Consider the following 22,166-nt stretch of genomic DNA (forward strand, 5'->3'; position numbering starts at 1 on the left):
TTTGGCCACTGCTATAAATTTCCACGTGATAAGCCACTTCGTTGAGTTTAACATGCAGCCTTTTGGGACAAATGTTTTCCATAATACAGGTTTTTTTGGGTTAGATCCCGTAAATATAAATGTGTTGTTAGACCCGCCACCACCCGACACAGCCAACTTGTAAGGTTTGTCACGTAAACAGAACGTGCCAATTCGTTACTAGTACAGCACACCGGTGTGTTGGAGAGTACATCCACAACATTTACAATCTGGGAACGACGTTTCACCAGTAATTACAACTGGCATCATCTTCGTTGAGCTATCATTTGTGAGAGGCAGGTCGCTTCTGAAAAAGAGCTACTATAGCTCCGTGGGCCTTACCTGGTTAAAAAAAAATGTGTTTAGTTTGAAATTACAGCAGGAGCTCAAAGCACAACCTGAAACTGGTCTTCCATCGCCCCCCCCCACCCACCCACTCTCTCCCCGTGCAGATAAAGAGCATCGTGGAGCAGTCCAACATGCTGACGGCGCTCACCGAGGAGGAGCATGAGGTCGCGGAGCCCATGGACACCGTGATCCTCAAATCGCTCTTCAAAGGTCGGTCCGTCTGCCCGTCCGACTGTCTGCTCAACCACCCCACCCACTGTCGGTCAGCCGCTCGATTTACTCATCCATCCCTCTGTCTCTCTAGTCATACGTCCATCCTTCTGTCTATAAATCCTCTCTTACTATTTATGTTCTTGGGTCTTTCGGAGAAGTCACGTAGATAGGTTCGAAGAAAATAATAAAAAAAATAACAGAAAACTACGACGTTTCGATCGCAACGCAAGCGGTCGTCTTCAGGAAAAGGGAAACCAATTCCTGTGTCTGCTTGTCAGCGCCGCTGTCCCTCCATACATCTCTCCGTCTGTCCGCTCGTCCGTACCTCCCGTCAGTTTGAATCTCATCACTCCGTCAGCCCCTCTGACGTCAATCCCTACGACTTGGTGGTCTTCTCTTTCTCTATTTTCCATCCCTTCCCCATCCATCCGTGCACCCATCCACGCATCCCTCTGTTTGTCCCTCAGTCCATGTCCTCTCCCTCCGTCTGTCCCGTTCTTCCATGTGTCCATTACTGGGCGACCGCAAAAATCGTGTCGTTGTTGTTCTTCCCCCGCATCTCCGATGAGCACGGTTGGCTACCTACGGTGCGAAAGAACTTCAACATACACACACATTGTCAGATCAGTGTAAGCTGGCCCCGAGGTTACGTTGCCCAGTGTGCCTGGCGGGACTGGTCCCTGGTATAGGAATGTGGAATTTCTGCCACTGACTCGGGGCCACCAATTGAAATGAGCACTGTGGCATTTGCTGTGGGATGTTCACAATTTGAGAAGACTTGTGCTGTATGATCAACACAGTGCACTCAGCCAGGCGACTCCAGTTTGTGGAAAATAGTATCAGAAACGGTCCTGGGCCACTCCTAGGTTGACTCAGCCTTAATTGAGTGCTTAGTGTGGTGTGGAAGCATGTAAGGATGTATGTTGAACTTCTTTTGCACCGTACATAGCCAATCGTGCTAATCTGAGGTGCAGTGGAAGAACAACAAACTAAACACAAAAAGCAGTTCTAAAGAAATTAGTTTTCAATCTAGATGACTTAAAAGTGCATGGCTCCAGTGGCTTCCTAATATCAAAAGGAAGAGCATTCCAGACGGCCGCAGAAGCACATCTGAAAGCGCGCGATGCGGTAACCATTTTTGTTCGATGGACCAGCCAAAAAGCTGCTGCTGCGAGAATGACCAGAGTTTGTGTGATGGTTTATGCTCCTTGACGAGATCGGCGAGGTATCGAGGTGTCGACGACGCCTCACCTCGTCGTGCGCCGTGCCACCCTCCGTGGGTTGCTCGCTTTACGGCGCTTGCATCATCGGTCTGCTAAAAGCCGTCCGCGGGATCTGTCTGTCGTTTGCCGTGTGCACGTTTAGCGTGCCGCGGTAAGAGCCACGAGGCGGCCGAGTACAAGGACGAGCTGAATCTGGCGCTCGCCTGGAACCAGATGGACATCGCCAAGAGCGAAATCTTCAACGGCAACATCGCGTGGAAGGTAACGGCAGGCTCTGACGCAGGTGCCTGGTTGTTTGTAAACTTGCGCGACTCCGCGGCCCTGCGTCGTTTCCCGCGGTTGTCGCCGCACAGCCCGCCGATGTAGGCCAGGGCTCGTCCCGCTTTTCTTGGATGTCCTCTTTTCACGTGAAATTTTACGAACGTTACAAATGTGTTTAGCAACAAACTATTACATGCACGTACGTGTTTTTAACTTCTTTCGCACCGTACGTAAACAACCGTGATAATCGGAGGGGCGAACGATTGGACGTTGGCGCCGTTGATGGTAGAGAGCCAGCGTCGTTATCTACGAACGACAGCTTGAGCCGAACGCCGCTCGTTTCTGGCGCGTCGCGTCTCTCGTGGTCGCGCTGCCGTGCGCCGCTCCCCTGACGTGGTTTTTGGGTTCCGCCGTGTGGTGTTGTTCGCGTTGTGACGCCCGACGCTTCGCTATCGCGAGCAGAGAGCCACTTCAGAAACTGAATTGAACTCTGGGCACATTATCATCTTTACAATGAGTAGTTAAGCATCGTGAGTGGGGTTTTATTTTTTTTGTCCCCCCACCACCACCCCATCAGCGGAGCCCAGCCCCGGCGTCCGTGGTATCGACGAGCCGCCACGCGCTGGTAAGACGACGCGTCGTAGCGTGCCAGCCGTGGCCGCGACCCGAGCGTGCGTCCGTTGTGCGTTGCAGGCGAAGGACCTGGAGGAGTCGATGCACGTGGCGCTGGTGAGCGACAAACCCGACTTCGTGAAGCTCTTCGTCGAGAACGGCGTCAACATCGGCGCCTTCCTCACGCTGAAGCGGCTGCAGCAGCTGTACCGCGCCGCGGCACCCAAGAGTGTCCTGCACAAGCTGCTAAGCGACAAGCTGGCGCGCCGGAAGGATGAGAAGGGGGGATCCTTCCTCTTCGGGAAGAACGACGACGACGACGACGAAGACAGCGGCAGCAACGAAGCCGACGCGGCCGCCACGGTGGCAGAGGACGAGGCCAACGGCGGCCCGCTGAGCGGCAGCAATCCGGACGTGGTCCGCAAGCCGGGCTTCACGATGCGCGATGTGTCGCTGGTGCTGCACGATTTTCTGGGTGACGTGTGCGAGCCGATCTACCAGGGCTCCACGGAGAAGAGCTCGCTGAAGACCGTGAGTCGCCGCTCCCGCGCGGGGTTACCGTCGCCGCTCCCGATCGCTGCTTGGACGCGAGGCCCTTGGTGGTGTTAGGCCCCCCACCTTCCCCCCACCTTGCGCTTAAAGGAACCTCTGGGAGGGTGTGTTCATGCTCCCGGTCACACCTTGTGAACGGCAATTGTTTGTTCCGTCGCGTGAGAACTTTATCGATCGGCCGAGTCGGGCGGAGGAGGGTCTGACAACACGACGTTTTACTTCCGCGCCGATATGACCCAAGGCACAATAACGAATCGTAATGCGGGTCACCAAAAATCCTGTGTTAAAGAATTGTTTCTCTTTAGTGGCCACCACAGGGCGTCACGTGATTTAGAAGTTTACCTGTAGTGTTCTGATGATAAAAAGATGAAATCTGACGTTGAACTTATTTTGTCATAAAATGTATTCACAAAATGCTAATTACTGTTATTTTGCCCTGTTTGGTGAGTAGGGGGTGCATGTATGTTGGGAAGGATGTATATATAAATATATATTTTTTTATCCATTCCGTAAATTTTCTTAACCTATTCTTCTGGGAAAGTTAATAATATGTACATGAAACTGCAATTGCCCCCCAGGGTAAATGGGCCATTTCCACTAATCGCACCGTTGCTTAACTTCGTCGCCCTCAGCTGTTCAAGAGCAAGGTGAAGGAAGTGGAGCAGGCTTACACGGACGAGACCGACTCGCCAACCTTTGAAGAGGATTCCACGAGGCCAAAGATGTACCCGTACAGGGACCTCTTCATCTGGGCCGTGCTGCAGAACCGGAGGCAAATGGCGCTCTATTTCTGGGAAATGGTGAGGCACTCCGGTGGGTTGGTGGGTTCAGGGCCTTGGTTTGCGGCAATATGACTAGGCCCAGAGGCAAACCGTTCAAAGAAGAAGATCACATTTTTGGGGTTTTGTCTTCGACCAAAATAGTGCGAGAGCTGCATCGCAAGCAGAGCCACTTGCACGCGAACACAACAGGTGATGGAATAAACTTCTTCTATTTAGCCTCTTCCCCCCCACCCCTTAGTTATTTTTTTGAACAATACGGCTTGACCGTACATTTGTGTCCTCACCAAGACGGTAATGGGGTGCGTCTCTGGGAAAGTCTGGCCCCGTTTACGACGATCCGATTTGTGACGATGGGGTTTCCAGGAACGCGTGGTGACGTCGTCGTAAAAGCGGGGACCACCTCTGCTTAACACTTTAGAGTATAAACAACTGAATAAAGTAAATATATACTTTTTCTAAAAATGGCTTCCATCTCCATGGCATCCTCTTTTTCAGAGGAGCCTCCCTGGGAGATCTCAAAGCCTTCGTGGGACATTGATTTCCCACTTTTTGTCAGCTGCGTAAGAACACGCCACTCAGGACGAGGCCCTTCCATGTAGTTGCTCCCTTCTCCCGGCAGTGTGAGATGTTCTTCTCCGCGCGATGCGTCCCCGGCATTGTGTACCTCACGGGTCGCAACCCCCAGTCGTGGGGGCTGGCCGCCTGGTCGCTTAATCCATTCACCAATTGAAAAGTGTGGAGTCGAAGCGACTTTCCCCACGACTCTGACGGAGTGGTCGCGTGGCAGTTGAAAGTGGGGCGCACGGCAGGCGTGACACGACGACGACACCATTTGGGATTTGTGTGACGTCCAAAATGAGACTGCATCTCAAGCCGCTCTATGGAAATTGGGTGTGTAGCAGCGCCATGGTAGCTAGGAGATGTTAACTACCTTGCCTGCTATACATTTGGAGTTTGCGTGTCTCTCTCATCATCACGGTAGCTAGGAGATGTTAACTACCTTGCCTGCTATACATTTGGAGTTTGCGTGTTCTCCCTGTGGTCGTGTGGATTTTTCTCCGAGTTTCTCTGGTTTTCCCCCCCACATTTAGAATCAACGTAAGTATTTGGCTGCAATAAATTTCCACACGTGATAAGCCACTTTGTTGAGCTACAATTTGTGATGAGTTTGCTTCTGAAAAAAAGCTGCACACAGCTCAGTGGTAACAAAAAATACGTATAAATTTTGCACGTTTAACTTCTTTTGCGCCATACGTAGCCAACCGTGCTAACCACGAGATTGCGGCAAGTGTCCATAGAGCCGAACCGCTTCGTCCTGCCCGTTGCACGCACCCAGGAAGGGGTGTGTGACGCGCGTGCTCTCTCAACTCTCCCCATGTGTGTGTGCGCACGCTACCCACGGGCAGGGCCAGAACTCGGTGGCGTCCATGTTGGCCGCCATGCGCATCCTCAAGGGGCTGTCGCGCCTGGAGGTCGAGGCGGAGGCGGCGCGGGAGATGAAGGACTTCATGGTGATGTGCGAGAACATGTCTGTCGGTGAGTGGGGCGTCGATGTCATCGCCGAACAGAACCCCCGACAGGATCACGAAACGTCATGAATCATAATTTGCATTTTGTCAGGCGCGATTCACCCGGGGACCTCGGCGCGCCATGCACGAAGTTAGGAACTATAAAGAGTCCAGAGTCCAGAGTCCACTGGTCGTACTTGGGAAGTGTAGGCCTGGAGGCGAAACAACAGGCGGGTCTTTAGAAAAGACCTAAAGCAGGGCAAGTGAGCTCGCCTGTCTAGCCACTGGTGGGAGGGAGGGTGTTCCGTCGCTTTGCGAAGGTTCAGTCCACTCCATGCCTCACCCTCACCGTAGGCCTCGCCCTAACTCTGACATTACGCCACCCGCTACACAGTGGATGTGAAAGATCTCCCCGTGATGCCATTCGCAAGAGTAGGCCGCTGTGTGCCGGCGTCACGGTGCCTAATTTTAAACAATTACCAGATTTTGTAAATATGCATAGCAATCGTCGCCCCCCCCCCCCCGCCCCACTGCAGAAACTCTAGCAGGACCCTTCTGAAAAGTTGTTAGCAGTCTCTGGATTTAATGGGCAAATAAATAAACTGGGCGGTGGGGAGGGCTGGCCAGCAAAAACTCACGTGCTTGCGTGCACCACTAAATGCACCCTGTCGCTGCGAGTAATTCCCACTGCTGCTGCTGCCGCCGCTGCTGTTTGTTTCCCGGGAAACTGCAGCCGTGCTCAACGAGTGCTACCGGACGAGCCAGGCGCGCACCTTCAAGCTGCTCGTGCGGCAGAGCCCGTCATGGGGCAACGCCACGTGCCTGCAGCTCGCCTCCGAGGCCAACGCCGAGGCCTTCTTTAGCCACAGCGCCGCGCAGGTGCTCGCCGACGGCAACCACCGGGGAGCCTCGCGGCTACGTCGGTTTTCTTTTCTTTTTTCTGTGACGCGATGCGGCGTGCGCGCGTGGAGGTTTGCCGGGGACGGCGGTGGGATCCGGCGGCGCACGAATCTGGTGTCGCGGTAATGCCGACGTCTTGTTCGGATCTGTAGCTTTTAAGGAAAGCCGTCCGTGCAACAGGAGCCTTCGCTTGTAGGCCGGACACCAACGGATCTAACGACGAAGGCGTGTCGCCACCGCATCGCACATACACTGCTCTCAGCCTTGTCTAGACCACCAACGCGCAAAGGTGTGTGCGCTCTCCTTTCATTCTTGGGCCATAATACGGCCACACTCAGCTCTATTGAGTTGGTGGCTTAGACAAGGCTTTGAACATGCTAAGAGAAAATTGTAACACAGTGTCGTTATTTGACACGCATGCAAGTCATGTGACCACAAAGCATGCTGGTGATGCCTTGCATGTCATGCCTTGCATGCATGAGAGATATACCAAGGCATGATGGGAGTCACGCCTTCCTGCTGATTGCGAGTAGCACACCATTGTGTCTGCTGTAAAATCAGTTTCCTCTTGCGTGAAGTTTCCTGCCGCGATTGGTTTTCTCATCGTTTACAGAACGAGATTACAATGGGCTGCGATGCTATTTTTCCTTAACTTTGCATCTGCGTGTTAAGATGTTTCTTTTCCTCTTATCATACCTTGCTTCCTGTCATTTCACCGCCCTCTAGGACCTCCTCAACGACATCTGGTGGGGAGACATGTCCAACGAGACTGACATCTGGAAGATTTTCGCCGTGTTCTTCTGTCCTCCGCTGCTCTACTGCAACCTCATCGAGTTTAGGTGCTGCAAATTCACCGAGCTCGCTCGCCCCATCCGCGAGCGACGGGTCGCGGTTCACGTCACATTCGTCTCGTTCAGCACGTGTGTGTGTTTGTGTGTATGCGTGGTGCTGGCCACCCACCCCCCTCATGTGCCATGCCGGCCTTCATAGGTGCCCGTTAACAGCACTTGCCCCAACAGTCTGTTAAGGCTATACAGGGGACCTTTGTCTTGGTATGTTGAACTTCTTTCGCACTGTACGTAACCAACCTTGCTAATTGGAGGTGTGCCCGGGAAAAAACAACAAACTGAACACAAAAAGAAGTTTTAAAGAATTGATTTTTCAATCTAGATTTTAAAGAGCATAGCTCCAGTGGCTCCCTAATATCAGAAGGAAAAACATTCCAGACGGCCGCAGAGGCGCATCTGAAATCGCGCGATGCGGTAACCGTCGTTGTTCGATGGCTAGCCAAAAGCCGCCGTTGCGAGGATGAGCGGAGTTTGCGCGATGGTTTATGCTCCTTAAAGAGAACAGCGAGGTATTGTGTTTCATTTGCGGTAAGCGCTTTGTGTGTGTATTGAGTGTGAGGTCGAGGTGACCTGGTGGTGCACAAGGCAGGGCGCAGAGCCGGTATCGTTAAGATGCTGGGTTTGAATCCCTGTTTCAACCGTCCGTGATTATGCCGTGTTCTCGGTCGACCTGGCCACACATGATAGCTCATCGGAGTGGCTGATATCATCATAATGATCATATGTGGAAATTTATAGCAGCAGCCAAATAATTTAAACCCATGTTTCTCAATGCGGAAGGAGACAAAACCAGAGCAATCTGGACAAAACTCCATGCGACCATGGATAGAGAGAACATGCAGACTCCAAATATGCAACAGGCATCATCAGGGTCCGAATCGAACCAACGAACTCCTGCGTACCAGGCAAGCGAGATACAAATATTGGTTTGACTGTCACGTGGTAACCATTACTCTGTAGTAGCAGGGCTGGTGGGAAAGTGCTGCCCTCTAGTTTGGTGTGGACCAGACGTCACTTGAAGAAGGGATGTCCAAAGTAGCTCTGTGATATCTGCTTCTTTGTACCACGACGTTACGACGATAACAGAATCGGGACACAATCCGGGGAAGGCGTAAAAAAAAAAGTGCGTATGAGGCTGATTCAACTCAAACCCACTTCAACCCGGACCCAACCCATCACCCCAGAGCGGCAGGCGATGGTCGATTGAACGGGAAGAATAAGATTATTGGCCCAAGTATAGCAGCAGGAACGCAACCGGGCGTGGCGGCGGCGGCGGCGTTGCCATGGGCACACGCGTCGCGTGGGCGTTGTTACCGGGGGTTAAATCTAGAAGCGTGAGGCATGGACCCTGCGGGGTCGCTCCCTCCGGCTTGGGTGGCTGGGCGACGACCGGGTGTGACCGTGCCCGCATTGAGATCTCCGCCCTTCTTAAATCAATCTCAATTATGTGATGAGTTTCTCGGTGGCGGGCAAGCGGGTGGGCGGACGGACGGGCGGATGTTTTTGCACGTCTGCAGACATGACCGGGCGTCTCGTTCAGCGTGTGTGTGTATGCGTGGTGCTGGCCACCCACCCCCCTCGTGTGCTGTTCCGGCCTTTATAGGTAGGCTCGCTAAACAGCACTTGCCCCAACAGTATGTTAAGGCTATACGGGGGATCTTTGTCTTGGTATGTTGAACTTCTTTCGCACCGAGTGAGTCTCTCACCCCCCTTCAGGGGCGTTGTCACAGAGCTGCGGGGGGGCAGGGGGGTTACAGGGTCCGGCGTGTTTGAAGTGGTGCCGATAACGCTCCGCTGTTGCCTTTAATCGGAGCAGGTCACCGGCAGCATGATGACGAAGGAGCTGACGATCAAAATTGCACGCCGAGGCACATATCATGTACATATGTACGTCCGCACGTTGAACGTCTTTCACACAATTCGTAGACAACCGTGCTAACCGGAGGTTCGGGGGAAGGACAACAAACTATACACAAAAAGCAGTTCTAAAGAAACGATTTTCCTAATATAAGAAGGAAGAGCGTTCCAGACGGCCGCAGAAGTTCATCTGAAATGCAGGCGCACGCTTAGAATTCACATGGAGGGAGAGACATAATGACGAAGGCGTGGATTGGAGAGCTTGCGCGAGTTAGCGACGTCGCGTGTTGACTGTCGAGGAAAGCGAGCGCGCTTGGGCATGGCACGTTGCTCGGAGTGAAGATGGCCGGCGGTCGAGACTAACCGCTGAGCGGCCGGCATAGAAGGAGAGTGCGTCCGAGAGAACGAGATGGAGCGATTTAAATCCGCTCGTGTGCAGGTACCAGGTGGATCCTTGCACCGCGAGATCGCGAGAGGCGCCAATGGCTCATGGAGGTCTACATCCAGCAGTGGATAGATCGTGGATGAGGCCGATGGCACTTGTGGTCGGTCTCGGCGGCACGGTGGTTGAGCGTATAGCTCGAGACGAGAAGGCCGTGAGTTCAAAATCTCGGCCGAGCCCATCATCAATCCTGGCTCATTAAAATGGGTAGCACTATGCAAGAGGTTCGCAGTGTTCGACCTTTGGATAGACTCGTCCGCCTTTCGTAGGAATGTTGAAACTCCACTGCGAGCTCGGGCCTGTATTTGCCCTGTGCTTGCACGCGTTGGTGGTTTGTTTTAATTGGGCAGAAGTACGTGCACGGTGAAGCTCACGGGCACTAAACACAGCGGCTGGGCCCAAGCCCAAAGTCCCCAAAACGGTTAGCGGCGAGCAACAAGCAACACGGTGAAAGTTGAAAGTATGATAAGAGTTCACACCTTTCTTGATTGGACAAGGAAGTGAGTGATTTTGGGGGGGGGGGGGGGACAAAGAGATGACAATGGGAGGGAAGAAGCAGAAAGATAAGTGTTGTGACCTGCAATGTTGGTGAGTGTGTAAGTGGGATGCGTGAGTGAGCGGTTGGGTGCGTGAGCGAGTTATCACCTGCAGTGATCGTGGTTGAACACCAGTGTGATGGATGAGATGAAACAGTCTGCTAGGCCGAGTCCACAACACGGGTGAAGGAACCGTGGTAGTAGCAATGTAAGAGCGCTATGGAGATGACTGACCTCCGGTGAGCGAGCAGTGGCAAGATGTTAACTACCTCACCTGGTATACAGGAGGTTGTGGGTTCAATCCACACCCTGACACCTGTATATTTGGAGTTTGCATGTCTCTCTCCATGTGGTTGTGTGAATCTTTCTCCGGGTCCTCCCCATTTAGAAACATACGATAAGAATGTTTTGGCACGATACATTTTCATACCATAAGCCCGCTACGTTGGGCTATCATTTGTGAAAGACCAGGTCACTTCTGAAAAAGAGCTACATAGCTCAGTGGGGCCTTACCTGTTAAAATAAAAATTAGTTTATAGTTTTAACGGCGGATCATCAACGGACCGGTGTGACGATGGCCGTCTCACCGCACCCACCGTACCCACCTCCCCCGTGACCCCGTGTGGAGTGCAGCGAGCTCAGCATACAGAAGCCGTCGGCGTTGGAGATGGACAGCGTCCCAGACGGGGATAACCCCATGCTGAGCCTGCTGCAGAAACTGGACGAAAAGTGAGCGGGCCCTGCCTGCCACCCACCCACCCGCCCATACAGCTGCCTGTCCCTCCCTCGCGCATCTCCCACCCACCCACCCACCCACATCTCCCACACCACCGGCCCCTATTACCTGCCCTGCCTACTCTCACGCATCTCCCACCCGCACCAAAGACCAAGTTCCCCCGCATGGCCTGACCAGGCTGTTGGGGCAAGTGCTGTTAGCGAACACCTTTAAAGGCCGGCACGGCACACGAGGGGGTGGGTGGCCAACACCACGCCCGACCGCATTTGTCTCCCCAGTGGCGATGTTTACACACCGCACCAGGTACTCATTTGAGGCTGAGTCGACCAAGGGGAAGCCCATGACCGGTCCGGGCATCCATCACCAGTGTTGGCCATGAGCGGGAATCGTACACGGGTCGCCGGGTTCATAGCGCTGTCCACTAAACTAAAGTGAGTGGCCCTGCCACACATCCACCCCGACACCTGCCTCTCCCACTCTCACACATCACCCACTCTATGGCTCTCTAAACCCTCGGACTTTGTCGTTTTCCCACGCAGGGACATCGAGGGAGTGACCACGTCGATGAGGGAGCACTACACCTGCAGCCGCCGCTGGACGCGCTTCTGGGGGGCGCCCATCATCGTGTTCCTCGGCAACGTCGTCACCTACTTCATGTTCCTCTTCCTCTTCGCGTACGTGCTGCTCGTCGACTTCCGCCCCCCGCCCGTAGGCCCGCGGGGGCCCGAGATCTTCCTCTACTTCTGGGTCTTCACGCTCGTGTGCGAGGAGATACGCCAGGTGAGTCGGGGGGGGGGGGGGGGGAGGGGCCAGCCAATGGGGGGGAGGGCGCGCGCACTACATTTTGTGTGTCGCGAGCGTAAAGTGACGCGGAATTTTTTTTTTCCGCAATATATTTGTTCGGATTTGTGTTGTCGCAACCCCCTTCACTACCAGACGTGGCCACAGAGGCTAGGAGATGTTAACTACTTCACCTGGTGTACAGGAGGTCGTAGCTTCGATCCCGACCCTGACGCCTACTGTATATTTGGAGTTTGCGTGTCTCTTTCCCCGTGGGTTCGTCGATTTTTCTCCGGGTCCTCCATTTTTCCCTCCACATTTAGAATCAACGAGCGTTTAGAGTATTTGGCTGCTATAAACTTCCACGTGGTAAGCCACTTCGTTGAGCTATCATTTGTGGCCAGGTCGCCTCTGAAAAGAGCCACATAGCTCAGTGGGCCTTACCTGGTAAAATAAAAATAGTTTAGTTTAATAAAAATTGCCACGCGTGCAGGCGTTTAACAGCGCGCCAATTGTTACCCTTCCGGCTAGCGCACCCGGCGGGTCGAGGAACGATTCTCACAGCCAAATTGTAGAAGCAGTTAGACGAGCGACGTTTCGCTGGGGACTTCGCCGAGCATCATCGGCACGAGGGCCAGGAAGTCCCAACGAACAAACAACACAGGAAGCGAGGATAAGCGCGTTAGACGCTGACCACGCGGCGTTTCTTTCCCCGTCGGCAGAGCTTCCACAAGGTCGGCAACATCTCGCTCGTGCACTCGCTCAAGCAGTACATCGAAGACTTCTGGAACAAGTGTGACATCATCGCCATTTCCCTCTTCATCCTTGGCCTCATATTGCGGTGAGCTTTCGCGGTGTCCCTCGTGTCTACGGCTGCACGCATACACGGCGATTGCGGCTATTGCGATTACGTGGAAAGGACAAGGACGCGTGTCTGCGCGAGCGTGTGTGTCACGCGTATTTGCGTGTCTGTGTGTGTTGCATGTGTCTGTGTGTGTCACGCGTATCCGTGTGAGAGTGTGTCACGCGTGTCTGTGTGTCACGTGTGTCTGTGTGTGTGTCGCCTCAGGATGTTCCCGTCCCGGTTTAACGATGGCCGAGTCGTCTTCTGCCTCGACTACATGGTGTTCGCCATGAGGCTCATCCACATATTCGCCGTTCACAAGCAGCTGGGACCCAAGATCATCATCGTGGGGGGCATGGTGAGGTCCCCTTTGACCCCCTGAACCTCGCAGCGGTGACGCGACCGGGGCGACAGCCCTTTGCCGGGGGGGGGGGGTTCGCGGTTCGAGCTCCCCCAGCGTGCCGTCCTGGTGAACGCTGTGGGCGTGCTGATGACCGTACGAATGCGGCGACGTGCACCTCACGAGTGGACGCTCGAGGTGCCGTGACGTCGTTTGAAGAAGTAATCAATCGTCGGGCCTTGCTCGCGAAAGGCGTCACAGTTCGAATTTTGAAGAAGATAAAAAAGCGGTCCCCAGAATGACTCAGTTGGGATAAAACACTAATTTAACATCGCCCCCTACTGTGAAACCGCTGCGGACTATACTCGACTGTGAACCACAGCACGCCTTGACGACAGCCTGGCGCAGTGAGAGTGGCGCAAATACCGAACGTGCTCGCGATCAGCACGGTTGGCCACGTACGGTGCGAAGGAAACTTAACACACGCATGCGCGTGCGTACAAATGTGCTCGCGATGTGATTTGATGACCCTCGAACCAAGCGGCCTCACAACCCCCCCCCCCCCCCGCCGCACAAATCGAGATCCAAATCCTCTCCGCCAGAATCGACGTTTGAACGCGGACATGCGTCGTCCGTTTGTCAATCCAGCGCTGAACGGTGGCCTCCCCATCCCCACACCTTGCGGGTCGGGGGAGGGGGGGCGGGGCGGTTATTTGACCATACTTCACCGCGTTGATAAGTGCCGTTGGTGGCGTGTGAGCAGAGAGTCGCAGCCTAACCATCGCTGCCCACCGCGGAGTCCCGCGGCCACCTATGGCAACCTGTGTGTGTAGAGTGGTAAACCTACGCAAGCAATATCCTGCCTCGGAGCTGCTTAGCATTGGGAGTATTTAGCTGCTGCTGTAAGTGTCCACGTGATAAGCCACTTCCTTGAGCTATCGTTTGTGATGGCCAGGTCACTTCTGAAAAAGAGCTACGTAGCTCAGTGGGCCTTACCTGGTAACAAAAATAAAATCTTTAGCGTCTGAGATCTTGCATACAGGATCCATTGCTTCAGGAGCTAGGTGGAGATCGTGAGAGATGACGATGGCTTGGGGAGACCGTTCACTCAGCAGTTGATAGATCGCGGCAGATGATGATGACAGCTCTCCTGGTATCTTCCCCCCCCCCCCCTTTGATTTAACAACACGCGAATATGTGCTTACAAACAGCAGGTACACCTCCCATAATGCATTGCATGTGTGGCTTTTCGACCACCACATTGCATGTACGATGCTCTCAGCCTTGTCTACACCACCGGCTCAGTAGAGCTGCACGTATGGCCGTATTACTGCGCTCGTTTTCTTTCTGCTCTCACCACTATTCAATGTTTGACTGCCATGCGTTACCTGCCATGCGACTAACTCCCCTCTCTCCCTCTCTCTCTCCCCTCACTCTCTCTCACTCCCTCTCACTCCCTCCCTCTCTCCGGCTCGGCATCACGGTGCTCAGATCAAGGACGTGTTTTTCTTCCTCTTCATCCTGGGCATCTGGCTGATCGCGTACGGCGTGGCCACCGAGGGCCTTCTGCACCCCGACGACACGCGCCTCGACTGGACCTTCCGCCGCGTCCTCTACCGCCCATACCTGCAGATCTTCGGGCAGATCCCGCTCGACGAGATGGACGGTCGGTGTTCTGGCGGTGGCGGGGAGTGCGATGTCGTCGTCGCGATATCGTCGTCGTCGTCAACATCGTTGTCATTGTCGTTGTCGTTGTCATCATCGTCGTCATCGTCGTCATCATTGTCATCATCATCATTGTCATTGTCGTCATCATTGTCATCATCATCGTCATTGTCATCATTGTCATCATTGTCGTCATCGTCATCATCATCGTCATTGTCATCATCATCATTTTCATCATCGTCATCATCGTCATTATCATCATCGTCATTGTCATCATCATCATCACCGTCATCATCATTGTAAACAACTTCAGTCATCACGGTCATCCTAAACATTGCACTATAATTAGTCAAAATTATGATGATTTCGAATATTATCATGATTGATGATGACGACGACGATGATGATGATGATGATATCCGTTGGCTCATCAGCCGTGAAGATCTTGAACTGCACGGACGACTCGATGGAAGGCATGATGGGGAGCAACGCGGCGTGCCCCAACACCTACGCCAACTGGATCGTCATCCTCCTCCTCGTCATCTTTCTGCTCGTCACCAACGTCCTGCTGCTCAATCTGCTCATCGCCATGTTCAGGTGACCACCAGGGCTTCAGCCGTAGTGGGAGCAGAGATGGTCACGACCCCCACCCCCTCCGCCCCCCCCCGCACTGCCCCGCATTGCACGTGGACTCTTCCGCTGCGAATGCTGCGCACCAACCGAGTGCCTCGTATTTACGTTGGACCATTCCAATTGAACGAGTGGCGCGGGGGTGAAGGGTTGTGCGGGGATCTGATTAATGTCCCTCCACCTGAATCCCTGGAGTCACCTCATGGCACGCGGGAACATGTTACTGCCTCTTCTCTTTCGTACGTCCGATGTAGATGCAGAGCAACAACTGCAATTTCACATGCAGGTGGTCAAATGTCACTGCCTGATAGACATTTCCACATTTGCCAGGGCTGCCACAAGGGGTTTTGGAGGCCCAGGGAAAAATTCCAGATAAGGCCGACCAGGGCCACTTTCGGAGGCCTCTTGCCATCTGAGGCCCTGGGGAACTACCCATGATCGATTGATGAACTTGCGTTATGTTTTGTGATTGCAGTTCGATACAAACATGCATTTATTTTATTGTGTTGTTTTAACAATCTTGTTTCGTGGTTACATTTATTTCAAAACAGAAATTCAAACGGCAATCGCAATGGCAATTAGTTGTCCGGGAATGGCGTCACCCGTGTCTCCAAGGCTCGTTCTCAATAGGGTCCCGCTGCATTGGGATGTTTGGCCGATTCGATTAGTGAGTGTTTGTGGCATCACGTGGCAGGAAACCCGAGAACCTGGAGGGGGGTAACACTCAGCATCGCCACCTCCTGGCAGCGCCACGAATGACACCAATTTTGTCATTAATATTCCGGCACGTGACATATAAATGGTACGTACAGCCTTTTGTTAATCCACTGCTGGAGACGAAGTACACCCCGTGATGTTTTCGGCCATGGGGGTCATTTGACCATACTTCACCATGATAGTGCGAGTTTGTGGGGCTCAAACCAGGCGGCGTTGGCGGTGGACGGGAATCCAACTGGTTGCCGGGCTCATGGCGCTGTGCGCTAACTGCAGCGCCGCCACTCTCGCCCCCGACCCCCCCACCTCCTTGAGTCCTGGAATTCACGTGACTCTTCCCTCTGCCTGGCTGTGGGACCCAGTTACACCTTCTCGCAGGTGCAGGGGAACAGCGACAAGATCTGGCGCTTCCAGAGGTACAACCTGATCGTGGAGTACCACGACCGGCCCTCCCTCGCGCCGCCCTTCATCATCATCAGCCACATCAAGCACCTCGTGCGCAAGTTCGTCTTCAAAGCCACTGCCGAGAAGCACAAGCACTTCAGTGAGTGACCCACGGCGCGGTTAACGTCACTGTCATTACGCTCGCTTGCAGGGGGTCCCTTCCTCGAGCGAGTAATTTCGGGGCCGCGCCTTTACCCTTCCTCGGAGCTAATGCCGAGCGCCGTCCGAATGCAGTGCAGTCGCTGCAGGAGGATGTGGACCAGCGACTCATGGTGTGGGAGGGCATCCAGAAGGTCAACTACCTGACCGACACCATCCTTCGTAAGCGCGACTGCAGCGAGGAGCGCCTCAAGAGGACGTCGAAGAAGTAAGGCTCGGCGTGACCCCCCCCCAAGCCCCCCCCGACCCTCGGCGTTGTGGCAAGGTGGCGCCGTTAGATTCCAGCCGTGCACACCCGTGCGATGTTGGCAAGGGGGTACGAAGGAAATGACGCAGAGCACAGGAACGGCCGATTTGAGGCGCACCACTCGCTCTGCCGAGGGTCGCTGCCCGACGCGGCTCGGGAGCCGCGTTGGGGCGCAACGTCGTCGCGTGTCGATTGCCGTTGAATTCGCTCCTCGTAAAAGTCCGAAGCGGCCGGTGAGCAGATTTATCGGGTCACGAATCTCATCGATTTGTACGACTGTGGCCACGTCGTGCCAAGTAATATCTCTGTGGACGGCACAGATCCCCCCGCAAATGTTGCGGAGGCTTGATGACAAACGTTTTGGCACGAACACGACTGCCAACATGGCCATAACCCAAAAACAGATACGGATCGTAGCGTTGGGTACGAGTCAGTTTGAAGAAATTACCGCTCGGAAGCTCTCGTAGAGAGAAGCAACAGGAGAGCTTCACCATTCTTACCCGATGAAGCTGATTGTAACTATCAGCGAAACGTCGCACTACTCAAATTTAAAATGCTGTTGATTCTCTCTTCAGCACACCGGTGGGCTTAAGAAGTGGATTATTCTGTCCTTTGAAAAACGTGACACATTTTTTACTATTTGGCCGTGTCGGGTGGTGGAGGGTTACGACACATTTATAAATAACGCGATCTGACCTAAAAACCTATATTATGAATAATATTGGTCGCGAAAGCCTACGTGTTAAATTCAGTGTAACGTCTCCCCATGTCGTAAAATGGCCCATAGAAGGCCGACGTCACAGAACTACTTCTGAGTTCCCTTCAATTGCCACTCATCGACACTAGGTGGTGCCACCTCCTCACGTGCCTTGCTGTCGAAGAGCTTGTCACGTGGCAGTACAATTGAGGGAATTTAAGTGTCAAGCTCATGCACGTCAAATGACAAAGATGATCCCCCGTGTAGCGTTCGGAGACTTTTTTTCGGAGCAAGTGCTGTAAGCGAGCACCTGGCTGCCTTTATCTCCCTAATTATGATATTCACACACTGCACCAGGGACTCATTTAAGGCTGAGTTGACCGTGGGGAGACTCGGGACCAGATGAAATGTTCGCCACTGTATTGTTCGCGATCGGGAATCCGGCTCACCGGGTTCGAGCGCGGTGCGCTAACCACTGAGCCGCCGCTCCTCCAAACACACACACGCACGCACGGGCGTGACCACGCTTTCACATCTTATCTCTCCCCAATGCAGAAGGGCCATTTCCCAGCACGTGTCGCCTATTGTATAGGGTATCTTGTTAACCTTCCGGGTTAGTCCTAATTGACGAACGCGTTGAGGTTTTACGGTTGACCAATATGGCACTCGCTTTATGTATGAGAAAAAAAACGCAACGGAGAGTGCGAGAGTTGTACTGAGTGTTGTACTGAGCGTGCCGGGGTGGCGTGTCGTGCCCGCAGGCTGGACATGGTGCTCAAGCTGGCACAGGACATCCAGGTCCAGGAGCGGAGACTCAACAGCCTTGACGCCCAGGTGAGGGGGTGTGTCGAGCGCTCGCGTGAACGTTTATTAATTGTTGCGTCGTCCGTTACTTGTTTTGCTCGTTTGCCCCCAGTGTAATTCTCGCCGAGTGTCAAGGGGCGGCAAGGGGGGGCAGGGTGGTGCCATGGTAACGCTTGTGCCTCACCAGCAGCAATGTCACTTCGCTCTATTACAATGAGCGCTTTCCCCATCTTGTACAGACGCTAGCAACCCGAATATCCTTTTGACATGAACGACCGACCGTCCGTCCGTCCCTCCCAGCCAGACAGAATATTTTTTCATCTTTTATAGGGCCCTGTCTCTCCACATTTCTCTTGCCTTCTCTGGGCCATATATCCCAATTTATCTCGATTTCTCACTCTGTCTCTTTCTGAATCTCTGTTCCTCTGTCCTCTCTTCTATCCCTCCCTTTCTCTTTATTCCTCTCCTCCCTCACGCACTTCCCTCCCCCTTATCTCTCTCCCTGTTTCTCTCTCTCGCTCTCACCCTCACTCCCCGTATTCCTACCTCTCCGTACCCCATCTCATTCTCTCTCCTGCCTCTCCCGAATCCTCCCTCCCACTGCTTGGCACTTTCCCCTCACTCTCCTCTTTCCATTTTTGCTCTCTCGCTTCGATCTCTCCATTTCAGACTCCCCTTTCACTCTCTCCCCGCCCCCCTCTCCTCTCTGTTCCCCTCCATCTCTTCCTCCCTATTCCATCTCCCTCGCTTCAATCTCCCTCCTCTATCCCTCTCCTCTGTCGCATTTCCTGCGGGATCCACATCCGAGACGGGGGGTGGGGGCAGGGGGGGGGGGCGGCGCCGGCATGACGCCATGGGATGCGGGTGACGTCGTCAGCCGGCAACCATTTTGTTGATATATATTCATTAATTTATTCACCACGGACAGTCGGCGAGGGACCATTGGCGCTAAACGTATGACCTCTTGCGACAGCGTTCGCATAAACTGCTCTTGCTGCCATAGACCGGCATGTTTCGAGTGATTTGTTTGACCCACGTCCTACGGGCGTGGTGCCATTCCATTGGGGGTCACAGTCCACCTTTGACCGTCGACCGCCAACTGAAGTGCGCAAATTTAGTGGAATTTGCGCATCAAGACGGGCCGACGTGACATGAAACGTGTATACACATTCTCCGCTGTGCCCATCGTTGGTTTGTGTTGTTGTTGTTCTTGTGCGTGGCGTCGCGTAGTACGAGCAGATGAGATACTGCGCCAAGGCGCTGTCATGGCTCATCGAAGCCCAGAAGGAAACGAACAAAGACTTGACCATGGTGCCGCCGGTGTGTCCAGGTGAGACCATCGCTGTGCTTGTGCGACAACCAATGCCACTCGCTTTGCGCCAGAGCCGGGTCGCCGAATTACACAAAGCGGAGGTTTGGCAGCGTCTGGCCGGCTCGCCTCGTTACACCTGGCCCCCCTCCCCCGTCACATCTGGCTGTGCCATCAGGATCAGAATATGTTCATACTGGAGGAATTCTATGAGCTATGAAGCTCTTTTCTTTTTTTTTAGATGTTCAGTAGGCGGCGGCCATATTGAGACGGAGACATCGTCCTTGTGCTGTGCACGGATGGACTGTTGGGAGTGGACGGCTGGGCTGGAGTGAGCTACGGTCCTTGGCTCGGTCAAGTGCAGTAGTAGTAGTAGTCATATGTTACCCAGGAGAGCGTCACAGATTCTCTAGACTCATTCGCAGGAGGTGTGGTCCTGCTTTTAACAATTCCTTCTGAATAGGGGCGTGGCTTTGTATGGGAGGGAATCGAGGGGACAACGCTGAAAGTTCCGTACGGATGGCCCCACAAAATGCGCGTTGCTGTACTAACACCCCCCCCCGGCCACCGCGCAGTTTCGGCGAGTTTCACACGTCTCCATTGTGATCCGCCAATGTTTCGTCTCCAAAGGGCTGGATCTCAAGCGCGCATAGCCACCACCACGGGGCAGCGCCTGACGTCGTCAAAAACGTGGGTGGAACCCTGCGAGCACAAACGCACGCCGCACCGTGCGACTGGTGGGCTCCATACGTCGGTCGCGTTGTCAGCCCCAAATATGTTAATCACACCTCCGATTAGCCTAGTTGGCTACGTATGGTGTGAAATAAGTTGAACGTACATGCATGCATAATCATCATGCGTGTGATAATTACCACAAATAATAGCTCAATGAAGTGGCTTATCACTTGCAAATTTATAGCAGCCAAATTCTCTAAATGCACGTTGCTTATGAATGTGGAGGGGAAAAAACCAGAGGACCCGGAGAAAAATCCACGAGACCACGGGGAGAGGGACACGCAAACTCCAAATATACAGCAGCAGGCGTCCGGGTCGGGATCGAACCCACGACTTCCTGCATACCAGGTGGAGGAAGTCAACATCTCGCCTCCTACCTCTGATACATGCACGCATTGCATTGTGTGCGTCGAGGAATGGATCGTGGTACATGCACGTCGTAAGCAAATTTTGTCACTGCCCCCTATGACCAAATCGGCTGGAATGCGAGCCATCTCGTTAGACGTCACGAGTTAAACAGGGTTGAGTCTGGACAGCGATTGGCCGAGTGACCAGCGGGCACAGCGCAGGTGCTACAGGCTGTCGCTGCTGCTCGGCAATGCGGCAAAATTCATCGCACTGTACTTCTGTGCCGCCCCAACCCCCCCCCCCCACCACCACCTTCATCAACCGGCACTGACCATCGCGGTGAAGTATGGTGAAGTAGCCCCCATGGCCAATACGGCATGGGGAGACCTTCACCGGACATACGAGATGGCACGAACGAGACGAAAGGGAATCGGTCCTTCAAGCAAATCGTGACTTTGAACGAACACAATTCGTTGAAGCGCGATGGCGGCGGAGCGAGGGAGGATATATTTGCATGCCCGTTAAAGATTCCGCAATGTTCCACGTGAAATCTGTTGGATTCTTGCCAAACGTTCCCAAATTAGATTTCCAATTAATGATTACCCGGAGGTGGCGGGCAATGGTGGCCTCAGAGGTCAGAAAGGCGCCGAGTTGGCGCCGTTGACCACCGCGAGTTTTCGAGTCTCGAGTTTCAGCCACCCCCGTGGATTAAGCCGGCTTCTCAAGGGTTGCGAGTTGATGGCTAATCGGAGTAGCTCCACAAGAAAAGAAAAAAACCATCGCGTCAAATCTTGTCCTGTGTGTATGCATGTTGAACTGCTTTCGCACCGTACTTAGCCAAGCGTGCTAATCGGAGGTGCGGGGGAAGGACAACAAACTATGCACGCGCCTAATATGACTACCCCCCCCGCCCATTGTCCAAGCCAGAAGTCGCTTAAAATAATCTTGGAAGTTCAGAGATCCCCATAGGGGCGTTGTCTAAAACGCAGGGTTGCAACCGCTCTCTGCGAGAGGTTGAATTCTTCATCCTATCACACGATGCTGATGGCACGGTTGGGATAGATTTGCGGATAAAGTCTGAATTATTCTTATTTTCCGCTAGGGCCTAATGTGGGTGGAGCTGCAGTGGAAGGTGGCCTGTAGTCGAGGGGACGACCACATGCCGTGTGTTTTGAACGCTTTCCAGCTATTGTTGAAAGCGCTAATATCTCTCTGCGCCGTCTCTCTCTGTTAGTAACGTGGGGTAATGGCAACTCTCGTAAAAAAACGTTCAACATAATTTACATTGTCGTTCATATTTGTGTTGCTCTTCGGCACTTAGCCTTTCCAAAACCGGCCAAATTGATTCAAAAGGGTTGCCCAATATATGGCAATTAAAAAAAACCCCAACGTCAAATGGATGAGCATCTCAGGCCGAGGCTGGCGACGTCACAGGCCGTACTCGCTGCCTCTTCGTGACGTCATTACGAGCGGCGGCGTCTCGTTGTGCGTCGCGCAAAGGTGCCGTAAATTCCGCCGATTTGATCAACTCCGAGGGACGGGCGCGCTTTTGGAAGGCGACGCTGGGATCCACGCACGCGCGTTGACCTTTCCCCCTTGCTCGTTCCTTGGCAG

The 22,166-nt window shown here is 53.6% G+C and overlaps 1 protein-coding gene across 2 annotated transcripts in view; it reads left to right on the forward strand.

The window, feature by feature from the left end:
• Positions 1–22,166, forward strand: part of TRPM5 (transient receptor potential cation channel subfamily M member 5) — a 52,244-nt gene that overhangs the window by 26,566 nt on the left and 3,512 nt on the right. The window contains exons 9-26 of one of the 2 annotated variants that reach the window (XM_078601629.1): positions 471–576; positions 1,945–2,063; positions 2,757–3,206; positions 3,860–4,027; positions 5,416–5,545; positions 6,251–6,396; positions 7,144–7,256; positions 10,734–10,829; positions 11,376–11,616; positions 12,339–12,457; positions 12,686–12,818; positions 14,292–14,466; positions 14,900–15,062; positions 16,172–16,353; positions 16,488–16,620; positions 18,118–18,190; positions 19,391–19,490; positions 20,100–20,159. In XM_078601629.1, the coding sequence (XP_078457755.1) occupies positions 471–576; positions 1,945–2,063; positions 2,757–3,206; positions 3,860–4,027; positions 5,416–5,545; positions 6,251–6,396; positions 7,144–7,256; positions 10,734–10,829; positions 11,376–11,616; positions 12,339–12,457; positions 12,686–12,818; positions 14,292–14,466; positions 14,900–15,062; positions 16,172–16,353; positions 16,488–16,620; positions 18,118–18,190; positions 19,391–19,490; positions 20,100–20,122 (2,670 nt within the window). In that variant the 3' untranslated portion in view covers positions 20,123–20,159. The remainder of the gene's footprint in view (positions 1–470; positions 577–1,944; positions 2,064–2,756; positions 3,207–3,859; positions 4,028–5,415; positions 5,546–6,250; positions 6,397–7,143; positions 7,257–10,733; positions 10,830–11,375; positions 11,617–12,338; positions 12,458–12,685; positions 12,819–14,291; positions 14,467–14,899; positions 15,063–16,171; positions 16,354–16,487; positions 16,621–18,117; positions 18,191–19,390; positions 19,491–20,099; positions 20,160–22,166) is intronic. The other variant, XM_078601630.1, reaches the window with a different exon arrangement.

This window comes from Lampetra planeri, chromosome 16 (assembly GCF_965212315.1).
Source record: "Lampetra planeri chromosome 16, kcLamPlan1.2.h2, whole genome shotgun sequence".
NCBI lineage: Eukaryota > Metazoa > Chordata > Hyperoartia > Petromyzontiformes > Petromyzontidae > Lampetra > Lampetra planeri.